Source organism: Abramis brama (genome assembly GCF_963993115.1).
Source record: "Abramis brama genome assembly, chromosome: 23".
NCBI lineage: Eukaryota > Metazoa > Chordata > Actinopteri > Cypriniformes > Leuciscidae > Abramis > Abramis brama.
In genome coordinates, this window is record NC_139985.1 from 19,579,004 (window position 1) to 19,591,669 (window position 12,666).

The 12,666-nt window shown below is 38.5% G+C and overlaps 1 protein-coding gene across 1 annotated transcript; it reads left to right on the forward strand.

Annotated features, from left to right (window-relative positions):
- Positions 1-1,965: 1,965 nt before the first annotated feature.
- Positions 1,966-12,260, forward strand: plppr3b (phospholipid phosphatase related 3b). The gene is made up of 8 exons (XM_084100770.1): positions 1,966-2,539; positions 4,812-4,915; positions 5,322-5,507; positions 5,806-5,935; positions 6,655-6,850; positions 7,073-7,130; positions 7,630-7,803; positions 9,789-12,260. The coding sequence occupies exons 2-8, from the start codon at positions 4,835-4,837 to the stop codon at positions 11,055-11,057; spliced, it is 2,094 nt and encodes a 697-aa protein (XP_083956896.1). The 5' UTR covers positions 1,966-2,539; positions 4,812-4,834; the 3' UTR covers positions 11,058-12,260.
- Positions 12,261-12,666: the final 406 nt, after the last annotated feature.

Below are 12,666 nucleotides of genomic sequence, written 5' to 3' on the forward strand. Positions count from 1 at the left end.
CTGGCAATTTTTTACAGTGTAGGGACAGTATGAGGATTTGACCATGGGAATAAATGGGAAATCAATAGGAGAACTGTGACAGCCAGCTACTGTGCTTTGGCTCTGATTCAAGAGGTCATCCCAGCACGGGATACTCAGCAGAGGTATGGCCAGAGAGCCATCGGGCATCTCTCCAAGCCTTCAGTGGCAGCAGCTTGCTGGGGGTTCACACTTTTTCCTCAGTGCAACCAGAGTTTGTCCCCATATTCAGACCATCTGGAAGCAAGCAAAGAAAATTAATCTCAAAGTCACTGATGCCCTAAAGGTAATTTAATATAGAGTATAGAAATCAATACTTTTATTCAGCAAGGAGGCATTAAATTGATCAAAAGTAAAAACGTTTATAATGTTACAAAAGATTTCTATTTCAAATAAATTATTTTATTTTGAGCTTTCCATTCATCAAAAAATCTTGAAAAAAATCCACAAAAATACTAAGCAGCAAAACTGTTTTCAACATTGATAATAATAAATGTTTCTTAAGCACCAAATTAGCATATTAGAATGATTTCTGAAGGATCATTTGACACTGAAGACTGGAGTAATGATGCTGAAAAATCAGCTTTGCCATCACAGGAATAAATTATTTTTTAGAATATTTTAACAGAAAAGTTACACACTATCACTGTTTTATATATACTATATATATATACTATATACAGTGCAATGCATAAGTTAATACACCCATGCTAAAGTTGACTAAAAAGAGGAATAAAAAATCATATTTTGGAAATTGAACTTAATGCCTTAATTTAAAAAATTAGGAAAAATCCAACCTTTTAGGACACCAATTTTCTTTGTGAATGAATAATGTATCGTAAATAAATAAATGTTCTTCCTTAAAATACATGGTGCATAAGTGTGTACACCCCTATGTTAAATTCCCATAGAGGCAGGCAGATTTTTATTTTTAAGTATTTTTTTTATATTAATTTTTAGGATACTATGCATCCTGATAAAGTTCCCTTGGACTTTGGAATTAAAATAGCCCCACATCATCACATAGCATTCACCATACCTAGAGATTGGCATGGTTTTATTTCAGTTAGCCTAAAAGCTAGTTTGATTTGCATTGAGAGATGATCTTATGGAAAGTACCCCATGCCAATCTCTAGGTATGGTGAAGGCTATGTGATGATGTGGGGCTATTTTAATTCCAAAGGCCAAGGGAACTTTATCAGGATGCATAGTATCCTAAAAATTAATAATAAAAAAATACTTAAAAATAAAAGTATGCCTGCCTCTATGGGAATTTAACATAGGGGTGTACACACTTATGCACCATGTATTTTAAGGAAGAACATTTATTTATTTACGATACATTATTCATTCACAAAGAAAATTGGTGTCCTAAAAGGTTGGATTTTTCCTAATTTTTTAAATTAAGGCATTAAGTTCAATTTCCAAAATATGATTTTTTATTCCTCTTTTTAGTCAACTTTAGCATGGGTGTATTAACTTATGCATTGCACTGTATATATATATTAAGTCTTACCAACCCCAAACATTAGAATGGTGTATCTTCTATATTAAAATGTATTTATAAATGTATGATAGGTGTTATTGAGGAAAGTGTTTGTTAATGTTATTAATGAAAGATACAAATTAAATGTTACCAAGACAATTTGGCTTTTTTATATGGGGGTCCGCAGGTTTTAATATAATCACATTATTTATACTGGCAAAATAAATATTGCATGAATCACATGTATTATGAGTCAACTCTGAACTATAATGCATATAAAATGAATGCATGAAAATGAAATCTATAATGCAATATTGCAAATAAATGCACTATAACAGATTTGTGTCTTACATTCTTAAATCCATATTCATTAAATTCAAGTAATAAAACACATGCAATCCACATAGGCTAATTGTAATTTGGCTTATTCTGTGGTCCCTAACACGGCTAAAAGGGAAACCGTTTGTAAGACTACAACAAACAGGACATCATGATAGGGTGTTCATGTGTGTTTTCATTCTGCATCAAGACATAAGTTGTCCAATAAACCAGTCCATACCATCTCCACTCCACCCTGTTCTAAACACGTTACCTGTGCAATAGCATGCATGTTACCATGTTACCACTGCTGGAGGAGATCACAACAGATGCTCAGGAATGCTGCCACACCTGATGACTGCTGCTGATGGACCGATTTTATAGTAAAATCAATTGATGCAGCTTCATGCAGCACTGACAAATCATTGTTAGCCTATCTCTAATCGTGGGGTCCTTCTGCTCTTGAAGCCCCTCAGATATTGGATGTCAGTTGGATGTCAGAACAGCAGCTCAAGTGAGTTGAGGAATATTGTGGTTGGCTCCAGAAGGCAGTCATATAACAGGAGTTCGTGATTGCTCCGTGGAAAACGTGAGCAGAAAGAGGAATATGAACTGAAAGAGCCGCAGTATAACCTCGTGAAGAAGGAATAAGCTGGGATTTTTTTTTTTCACTCAGGATATCTTTCTTTCAGACAATCGTCTTTTTTCGAAGTCAAGGTGAGATTTTTTCCTCAAATTTTTACCTGCATGAAGAACAGCAGCAGATCTGTCTGAATAAACAACACGTACTCCCGACGCGACGCGACAAGAACGCTGCCATTATAATTAGATGTGGGAGAAAACGCGTGCGGGTACGGTCGCGTCGCGTCCAGTGGAGATGCAGTATTATTTAGATAAATGATAACTGAGGGTGTCGCAGTGACGCTGCTGTACGGCAGTTTTACATAACAAACACAATCTCAGTCTCACTTTATAGTATGAATCAAAATTATTTAGGCAGGCAAATGCATGTAAACGTATATGGATACTGATATCGACTGCAGGTCATTCAGTAGCCGTTATGTGCAACGATTCTCGCAAGGTTTCAGTTCAACTGACACCTGATCAATGAACCTACACCTGATAAATTCCTGAGTGATTAATTTTTGCCATTTAATTCGCTATTGCACTACTCACTATTTAATTAACTAGCTACTGTAATTCACTATTCGTGACAATCATTATATATATATAATTTCTATTCTGTGAACAACAATCAAGGTGTTACATGTGACTGTCAGTCTAAATTTCCAGTGTAATTGAAATCATCATCAGTGACTTTTCTCATAATGTGTGGTTATTAGCGAGACTGATCTAGCTCATTCTTATCTTATTTCATTATTGATTTTTCCTGGGTCTCTTCACTTCAAGTGTATAATGATTTCGCCTTGACTGGTTGACGTTGCTCCAAATCTTTATTGACCTAACCATTGTTCTGCAGTGTTGTGGATACATTTTGCTTGGGTTCTTGCGGACAAACCAGGGTCAAAAAGTAGCAGTGTTGCACAGCTCACTCTTTAACCTCACTTTACCCCACAGATTTGTGTGAGAAACCCAGTCAAGTTTAATTTCCTTTCTCCACAGTCAAAGCCTCTCACTGTGAGTATGTGTGAGCACAAACACAGTCTTTTTGGAGAGAACTTAGCGCCTATGGATTCTTCCTTAAAAGTCACACACACACACTCAGAAATCTTTTTCCTGTGAGACATGCGGCTCATCGAGATAAACAGAGCTCCCACTCTTGAAAACAGGCTTCCTGCTAATTTCAGCAGAGCCTCGCTCACTCCCACTCGAGAGTTGGGAGAGTGTCTTCAGGACAAGTCTCTTGTTTAGTCACTGTTGATTTGGCACGGAACACTATTCTCTCAATGCCTGCTCAAACAATAGCCCACATCAACATTTGTTCATTATGCTCTTTTGAGAATATTCAGAGAGAAGCTGTTTATTTAATATTTATTTTCCTCAGGCACACAGTCTGCTATCCATTTATTCAGGAGGGCTTCATTCTGTTTCAGATGAGAAAATAATAATTTGAACATTTTTGTGCCTTTTCCAGTGGATATAACCAATTCTCACACATTTAAATTTCAAAATATAATTAAATACTCAAATATATTATATGCCAAATATTTATTTCCTCATAAATTTCTTAGATTTTTTTGGGGGGAATATTATCAATCTTAATATATTTCTATTGTGCAAAATAAATAGTATTAATTTACCCAAACTTGATTTAAGTTTGAAAATGCATTTTCAATCTTAAATCAAATGAAAATGCCATTTGAAGTACATTTTGATATATGTAGCCCCGCCCCTTTTGGACACTGTGCTCCCTGTGTTCTGTCTTCCGGTTTGCATTGTAATAGCATGAAGGCAAGATCTTACAGATTTATGAATGAACCGCACATTTTAAAATCTTCCCAGTCTTCTGATATATCTTATGACATCCGCTGCACTTAAAACATTACACTGCTCATGATAACTTAAGTTAACTCTACAATAAGTAAATCCACTTCACCAGGTAATTGGCCTACTCTTCGACAGCAAAGTTATAGAAATATACAGATCTATCACAGAAACAGAAATTCAAAAACAAAACTCTAAAGATGGCTGTGTGCTTGTTTCTCTGGCGCATAAGGTCTATTGTGTTAGTCCATGTCTGTAATATCTTTATATGCTTTATATGCTATATTGAAATGAAATTTTTTTTAGCAGCTTTTAAGAAGCTATTAAGCGTTTCTTTCTCATGTTACACTCACATCCACATTACACACATCCACATTTTTGTCCAATCAAATGCTCTCTAGAATAAATATGTGACACTCCCTAATACCGCCTATACTGATTAGCATTAATAATTAGCAAATCATAGTTTACGGCTATGATGTGCAGTAAATAAACTGCACTTGTCAAGCCTTGGGGTCCTTTAAATGAACTCATGTGTTGACAGAATAACTTCAGAAGACCACCACCATGATGACTGCACGTGAAAAACTTAAGAAGAAACCACCCAAAGACAGTTTGACGCTGCTACCCTGCTTCTATTTTGTAGAGGTACGTGCCATCAATTATTACCCATTTAATACTTCAATAGAGCAATTAATGTCTCAGGTGATTACATTACGCACTCCAAATAACTGGCTCCTCATTTTCATTGAAGACATAATTGAAAATGCATAATAGCAGTCAGTTTGAGTGCGTTAGTGTGTATACCTTTCAACACACTGTCAGCCCTGGAGTACAGTACTCTGTGTTGACATTTAACAGCCATCTGCCACAGTCGCTCTACAGTAATTCAACTGTGTTCTGATGTTATGTTTGTGTATTATCAATCTTTAATATCTGTTTGTAGGCATTTTAGTACATTTTAAAATTGAAAAAGGCTCTTGCATTTATTACATTGTAATAAATTAGTAACTACCATGTAATTACACATACTCTCCCTCCCCTGAGAAAACAGCTACCCATTGTGGCGTCCTCCATGGTTTCACTGTACTTCCTGGAACTGACGGATGTGCTCCAGCCAGCGCTGGTGGGATTCCGCTGCCATGACCGGTCACTCAGCATGCCCTACGTGGACAGCGGCGATGAGCTCATCCCTCTACTCATGCTCCTGAGTCTGGCATTTGCTGGCCCTGCTGCCTCTGTAAGATGATAGCAATCATGACAACTTATTGTATTTAAATATTTCTAACATTTGTGACCTAACTAGTCAGGGTTATTAACGTCAAGTTGTGCACATTGTTCCAAAGAAAAAAAAAATATTTACCTTAAACGTATTAACTTGCTTCTCCAGAGAAAAGACACAACCTTAGGTTTAAGTTACATTTCTCTACATTTAATATCTGAAATAAGTGTACTATATTTAATTATTCTCAAATTATATTTAAATAGGCCAAAGTAAAAATTTGGATTAACAATCATATAATTCTTGTTGTGTTCAGATCATGATGGGTGAAGGTCTGCTGTATTGTATGCAGTCCAAACTGAAGGTCCGTCCAGGGATTGAGGGAAGCATCAATGCTGGTGGATGTAATTTTAACTCTTTCCTGCGGAGAACTGTTCGTTTTGTTGGTATGTAACTATCTTTTAATTGTAAGGCAATTTTGTATTGCAAAAAGCAATGTGTTGTATGCTAAAATTGGTTGAATCTGAGGGCTGTGAGCTAAGAATTTTAGTGTGGATTTACAGTGTAATCCTGGTCTCCAGTTGCTTTACAATGTAATTTTTATATTTTTAAAAGTAAATGTATTCTTTTTAACTGCATTTTGTGACTCAGGAATCTGAAAGGAGTTGTGTTGTAAACATATACTGATATAGCATTTTTACTGAAAGAAATTACTAGAAATAGAAAAATTCTTAAAATTTGTCCAATGTGTGAAATGAAATGATGTTTTATTAACAAAGTTCAGGAGGAGCACATTCTAATCAGAATGATTGGAGGAATATATATATATATATATATATATATATATATAGCCGACTCACCTCCATTCCTCGACAGTCTTTTCTGCATCCCTTCGCCACTCGACTCCTCACTCTCAGCTGGTTCCTATCCCAGATACTCTGGGTTCGGGCCACATTCCGAGCTCGGAGCGCTCCCCCGGACAGCATGCGCCAAATACGCATACTCTTTTACTCTATCTAATTATTTGTTAGTGTGAACTTGTGAAATCCGAATAGGAATGATGCAGATGAATATTATGTAACATGAGTCATACACAGAGTGTTACATGTAACTGATGAAATGAATCATCAATGTTGTATTCCTCATGATCTGTCTCTCCTTGTAGGTGTTCATGTATTTGGGCTTTGTGCAACAGCACTGGTTACTGATGTCATCCAGCTAGCCACTGGCTACCACACACCATTCTTTCTTACAGTGTGCAAACCCAATTACACTGTCCCAGGTGTATCCTGTGACAAGAACCCTTACATCACCAAAGACATTTGCTCTGGCCAGGATCAGCATGCTATTGTATCGGCCAGGTAATGGAGTGTTTTGCTACAAAATTACATCTAATTATGTGATTAACTGTGATTAACTTCAACCTTGTACAATCAACATTTTCTTTTTACCTTTTGTGATTTTCTTCCTGTAGAGCACTCCACAATCTCCCCCCTTTAAAAAAAAATCTAAACATTTAACATTGACTTCTGCTGCATATCTTGTGTAGGCTTACTCTAGATGTTTGCTTTCCTTTGTGACAGGAAAACCTTCCCTTCCCAGCATGCAACCCTCTCTTCCTTTGCTGCGGTTTATATTTCAGTAAGTCTCTTTGACACAGTGTTAATGTGTGTTTACTCAATGTTTACTGCAAAATACTGTTTATATATAAACCTAATAGGCTAGTGCTGTAAATTCCTAAAAAAGTATTTAAAAGAGAGTATTTAGTACAGTTTAAAGTGATTGTCCTGTAGATAGAAATAATGAACAACCAACATAATATTGAATTGTACTTTAGATGTGCATAGAAAAGTGTGCCTGTAAAGTAATAGATTTCAACACTGCTCAAATTTTTAAGACATTTAAGGTTTGATTTAATATGCTCAGTTGCATTATGTTCGCTAGATTAGTGGAAGTCTAATTATAAGTAAGCACTTCACATTTCTTGGTACTTAGCAGGATCCACTTCAAGCGACAGACATGGAGATAAGTTGTTACTTCTTCCCACCTTGCGCTTGTCAGACTGTCAGAAGCTGTAAGCCAGCTTGTTATTAATTTGCACATGACAGCTGGAGACCTCTGCTGCTCTCTACTCTTCTAGATGTACTTCAACTCAACAATCTCAGATAGCACAAAGCTGCTCAAACCCGTTCTGGTGTTTGCCTTTGCCATTGCGGCTGCATTGACGGGACTCACTCAGATTACCCAGTACCGCAGTCACCCCATCGATGTGTATGTTGGGTTCTGTATTGGCGCTGGTATTGCTGCGTACCTGGTGAGTGATTGGTTTTCTGATGTCTGTTGTATCAGTGGTGTAGTGTTTTTGGACAGCCATCCCCCATGTAATGTCATGCCATGTTGCTAATGAGCTTAAGGTGTTTTACCCATGTAGAACATGTTCCTGCATCAAAATCCTTGTTGGTTCTGGCGCAACATTACAACCAATTAATTCGATTTTAGTGTTTTGGGTTGGGCAAAACCTGGAGATAGGGACTTCAACAACATTCAGCAAACTATCTGTTCCCTCAGGATTAGGGCTATGGCAGTTTACATTTGACATTTGTTAATCCTAAAAAAGGATGCAACTTAAATTGCATTCAAGCAATACATTTTACATGTATTGCCTTCTAAGTAAAAGAGACGATTGCTGATTGGTAAAGTCATTACGTCACTGCAGCTGCCGTTAGAAGCTCGAGTTCCCATAGAAACCTGAGACTCGCGCTTAGGACTTGCGTATTAGCTGGTCTAGCCTGTAAAGTAAGCTTTTTTAACGCTATTTGGGCATAAGAAACAACATTTATGAGACAGTTCTTGTCAGATTTTGTTGCTTATTTGAAATATGTTATTTATTGGTGAGTTCTGCAAACAGTTTTTGAGATTTTAGGATTCCCCCATTTAAATAGATAGGACTTGGTCTTGGATGCCCCGAAATAGCTGCCTGGAGGTGTTGCAAATATGGCTTCATCCACCTTTTGATGGAGACGTTGATTGAACATTGATCCAGGAACACATTTATCATATAAATTTACATTTACATATAAATCAAATTTCTGGATAGGTTTTCAAACTGTTCCCAGAGCCTCCCCAACACTGCAGATTTTGGTGCACATCTGCTTCCTGGACAACACTAGGAAGACTGTTCCAGAGTTTAGGTGCTAAATAGGAAATGGATCTAGGCTACTGCCAGCAGTTTATTTTGAAATTCTAGTTATTATCAACTGGCCAGAATTTTAAAATCACAATAAACATGAAGGACTATAATGCGTTAAGAGCTCGCTCAAGTACTGGGGAGTTAAACCATTTAGTGCTTTGTAAGTAATTAGCAAGATTTTAAAATGTATACAATGTTTAACAGGGAGCCAATGCAGTGTTGACAGAACCAGGCTAATATGGTCATACTTCCTGGTTCTAGTAAGATCTCTAGCTGCTGCATTTTGGACCAGCTTGAGTTTGTTTATTAAGCATTCAGGGCAACCACCCATTAGAGCATTACAATAACCTAGCCTTTAGGTCATGAATGCATTAACTAACTAAGAAGTTCATAAAGTCATTACTGCTGTGCTGTTTGGAAACATCTGGGGTTGAAGCTTTATTTCTCGTTAATTTAGACACTGTATCAAATAAAAACATAGGGTTGTATTTGTTTTCTTCCAAGAGGGTCGAAAAATAATCAGATCTAGCAGTTTTTAAGGCCTGTCTTTAAGCAACAGACGAAATTCCACGCATTCCACGAAATGCAAAAATCTCTAGTTTTGCTTTCCTCCAGCTGCTCTCTATTTTTCTGGCTGCTCTCTTGAAGGCTTGAGTGTCACAGAGTACTGAAGTAATCAGCTGATGAGTTAATTCAGCCAGGTTACATAAGGGTGACACCCAAAATGTGCAGTGCTGAGTAGGCTTCAAGAATGGTTTGAAAACACCTGCCGTAGCTTAAACAGTATCAAGGGTAGCCAATCCTGTTCCTGGAGGGTTACCATCTTGCAGAGTTCAGCTACAACCCTAATCAATACAGCTGGTAACCAAGGTGTTCGTGATTGCATAAAAATGGCATGCATGAGTGTTTGCAGGAAGGTAGCCCTCTAGTAGTAGGGTTGACTACACCTACAGTAGAGCATGGCACAAAGCCATTTTGATACATAAGGAATGCAGAAATGGGGTATAACATATTAATGCAATCTAAGTCACTTTGGATAAAAGCATTAACCAAATGAGTGACTGTGATTTTGCCAATTAGAATTATGGATCCATTCCATTTTATTCCAGGCTTTCCATGCTGTTGCCAACTTCAAATCTCCTGAGGACACTGTCATCCCTCAACCCCCTCCTCTGCAGAAGGATGCTTTGAGGGCTCTGGCCCAGCGTGGTCATGACTCTGTCTATAACAAGGGCCATGCCTCTGAAAGCAATGAGGAAATCACATCACCAGCATCTCTAGATGGGTTGAACCGTCCTGTACAGCGAGAGAAAACCTCATTGGGAAGCTTAAAGAGGGCCAGTGTGGACGTGGAGCTACTGGCGCCTCGCAGCCCAATGGGTAAGGAGACCATGGTAACCTTCAGCAACACATTACCCCGTGCTACAGCTCCAGAGGAGCCAACAAGGCGTCTGGTGACAGTACCTGTTCCTGTACCAATGGACCCCATGCGGTCACAGCAATTAGTATCTGAATGGAAGCAAAAGTCAAAGGAGATGCGAGGTGGCAGCTTGCCCGATGAGGACACCAGCGAGCAGGGCTCAGACGGTGGTGACGACACAACGACAGAGGAGGACAGCGTCCATTCTTCAAATTATTCGTCTGTTCCACAAACTACCAAACCAGCTAACCCACCTGCAGGTGCAAGAGTAGTGATGCCCCCTCGTCCCCCTGGGCAGCCAGTCCCCCCGCCTGTATCCCCTAAAAGCGCCAGCACTCGGGCCAAATGGCTGTCGATCACTGAGAAAAGTGGTGCTAATATTCCAGTTATCAAAGGAGGAAATCAGCCTCGGATCATGCAGGTCATTGCCATGTCAAAGCAACAGGGACTCCTGTCTGGATCAGCAAAATCCTCTGAGACTTCATCCTCCTCTGGTACCTCATCTATCACGGGCACAGAATCATCACCCAATCGCTCGGAACGTGACAGCGGTTCAGGCATCATCACCGTTGATGCCCATGCCCCCCATCACCCTGTAGTTCGTATGACCTCAAATCCAAATAACCCATGGGAGTGGAGAGGATCTTGTGATGGAAACATGGCAGAGTCATACGAGCTCAAAAACCTCAACCGTGAGAGTTCCCGCAGTTATCGCCATGTCAGGAGCAGCTCTCCTTGTTCTTCTGCCAGTGAGGCTGACCACGGGCCGCCCCAGCTCCCTCAACCTCCCCAGCCACCACTTCCCCCTCAACTCCCACCTGTGGGTCAAATCTCAGAAGGTCGCAGTCTGCGCCGCAAGACCCCTCTAGTTTTGCTGGACAGAGAGGGCAATCAGAACCACACTGAACAGGAAAACTACTACAGAAAGCTACAAAGCGGCAGGCATTTCAAAGAGTGACCATGTGCTAACACTTTTTTGTCTTTTAGTTTTAAATTATTTACTTGATCTATGAGGAATATCTGAATGACCGGATTCACTACACTTTGAGTCAGTGGAGCTTTCAGGAGAGCTTTCAGGAGATGCTGCTTCTGACGACTTAAGAGCACAATGGTTTTACCCTCTGAGGGTAAATCAAACTATAAAAATTCATCATAAAAATTCCTCTCAGCTTTATTGTATTACATTATCTTTATATTCTTAAATTCCTACAAGGCAGATTCGGGTTTATTTATATTGCTGCTCTTTTTGTTCATATTTGACTTACATAAACGTGTGACTGAGATGTCAAGTTGAATTTATGTGTATATGTGTTTATGCACGATTGTTTAGTATATGTTGTAAAATGAAAAAACAAAACAAAATATTGCCTTGTAACCTTCATGGTGAAAACCAAGTTAAAGTGTTTTGTTGGCTCTTTATGAATGATAATTGCTTTGTAAAAAGGTAATGTCCTTCATTCTGCATCTGACTATAATTGCTGATACTGCGTTCTGGACACTTTGCAAATCTACTAAAAACATTCTGTGAAAAAGCAGTGGAAATATGGAAGCACTTTGAATAAGCACTTATGAATTACTTCATCTCTTTGTGTGTTAACAAGTGAGGTGAAATGGTATGTATGTCTGGTATTCCAAAGGAATATTTGACTGAACTGGACTATAAGGAAATTATTTTTTAAAATTCATCATTTACATTACAGCTTAATGGAGTACACATGAAGAATTTACTGCAAGTCCCACATTGTATGTGATAATAAGACAATGATAATTTTTTCCCCAAAATATTTTTTTTTTTTTTTTTTTTGCTGTAAATCACAAACATTATTTCTACAAACTCTCTGGGATTTATATGTAATAGTTAGCGATCTCCTTGTCATGCTGTTTCCCAGAGGTTCTCCTCTAAATGAACTTGATGCATGTTATGTGAGTGTCGTCAAGGTGGGAGTGAAGCCTTGTCAGTAAAGAATTCCAATCTGTTATAATGTACGTGTGCAGCTGTCACTGCAGGTTGAATTCTGTGTGTATCAGCTCTCTCTTTCCGGTGCTCTGAGCTACTCCTGGATCTCTGTAGATGGTTGTCCTTAATGGATGCTTCATGCAGTTGATGCAGTTTCTGATAAAAGACAACATAAATGACAACAATAAAAAAAGCTGCAGTAAATTACAATGTTTGTAATTTGTAATGCACTGCAAATCTTTTCTTCAGATTATAAAGTGTAAATCTGGTGGCCTACAGCAGGATAGTGCTGGAGATTAAGATTTTGAACCAATTAGGCCATGATGTACATGAAAGGTAAGCAATTCACACACACACTTTTGGCCTCACTTTTAGCAGCAATTTAATTCTCATAATAAGTCTCTCATCCAGGCATTGGTCAAGCCATTCCATGCTTGGCTTTAGTAAACCAGGTTAGAGCTGCAGGGTGTCAGGAGCTTTAATGCAAAAAACAACAAAAACAAAACAAAAACCTCTCGACTGATGCGAGGAGCTACTTCTTAAGGTCGGCCCTCACAGACCCCATGATGTCACATACACAAACATAATACACCAAACATGCATTTCGTAT

Excerpts from the sequence above, each read along its gene's own strand:
- plppr3b (XM_084100770.1), top strand. The coding sequence starts at position 4,835 with ATGATGACTGCACGTGAAAAACTTAAGAAGAAACCACCCAAAGACAGT. Across the intron at positions 6,851-7,072 it reads CATGCTATTGTATCGGCCAG|GAAAACCTTCCCTTCCCAGC; the intron begins GTAATGGAGTGT and ends CCTTTGTGACAG. Across the intron at positions 7,131-7,629 it reads TTGCTGCGGTTTATATTTCA|ATGTACTTCAACTCAACAAT; the intron begins GTAAGTCTCTTT and ends CTACTCTTCTAG.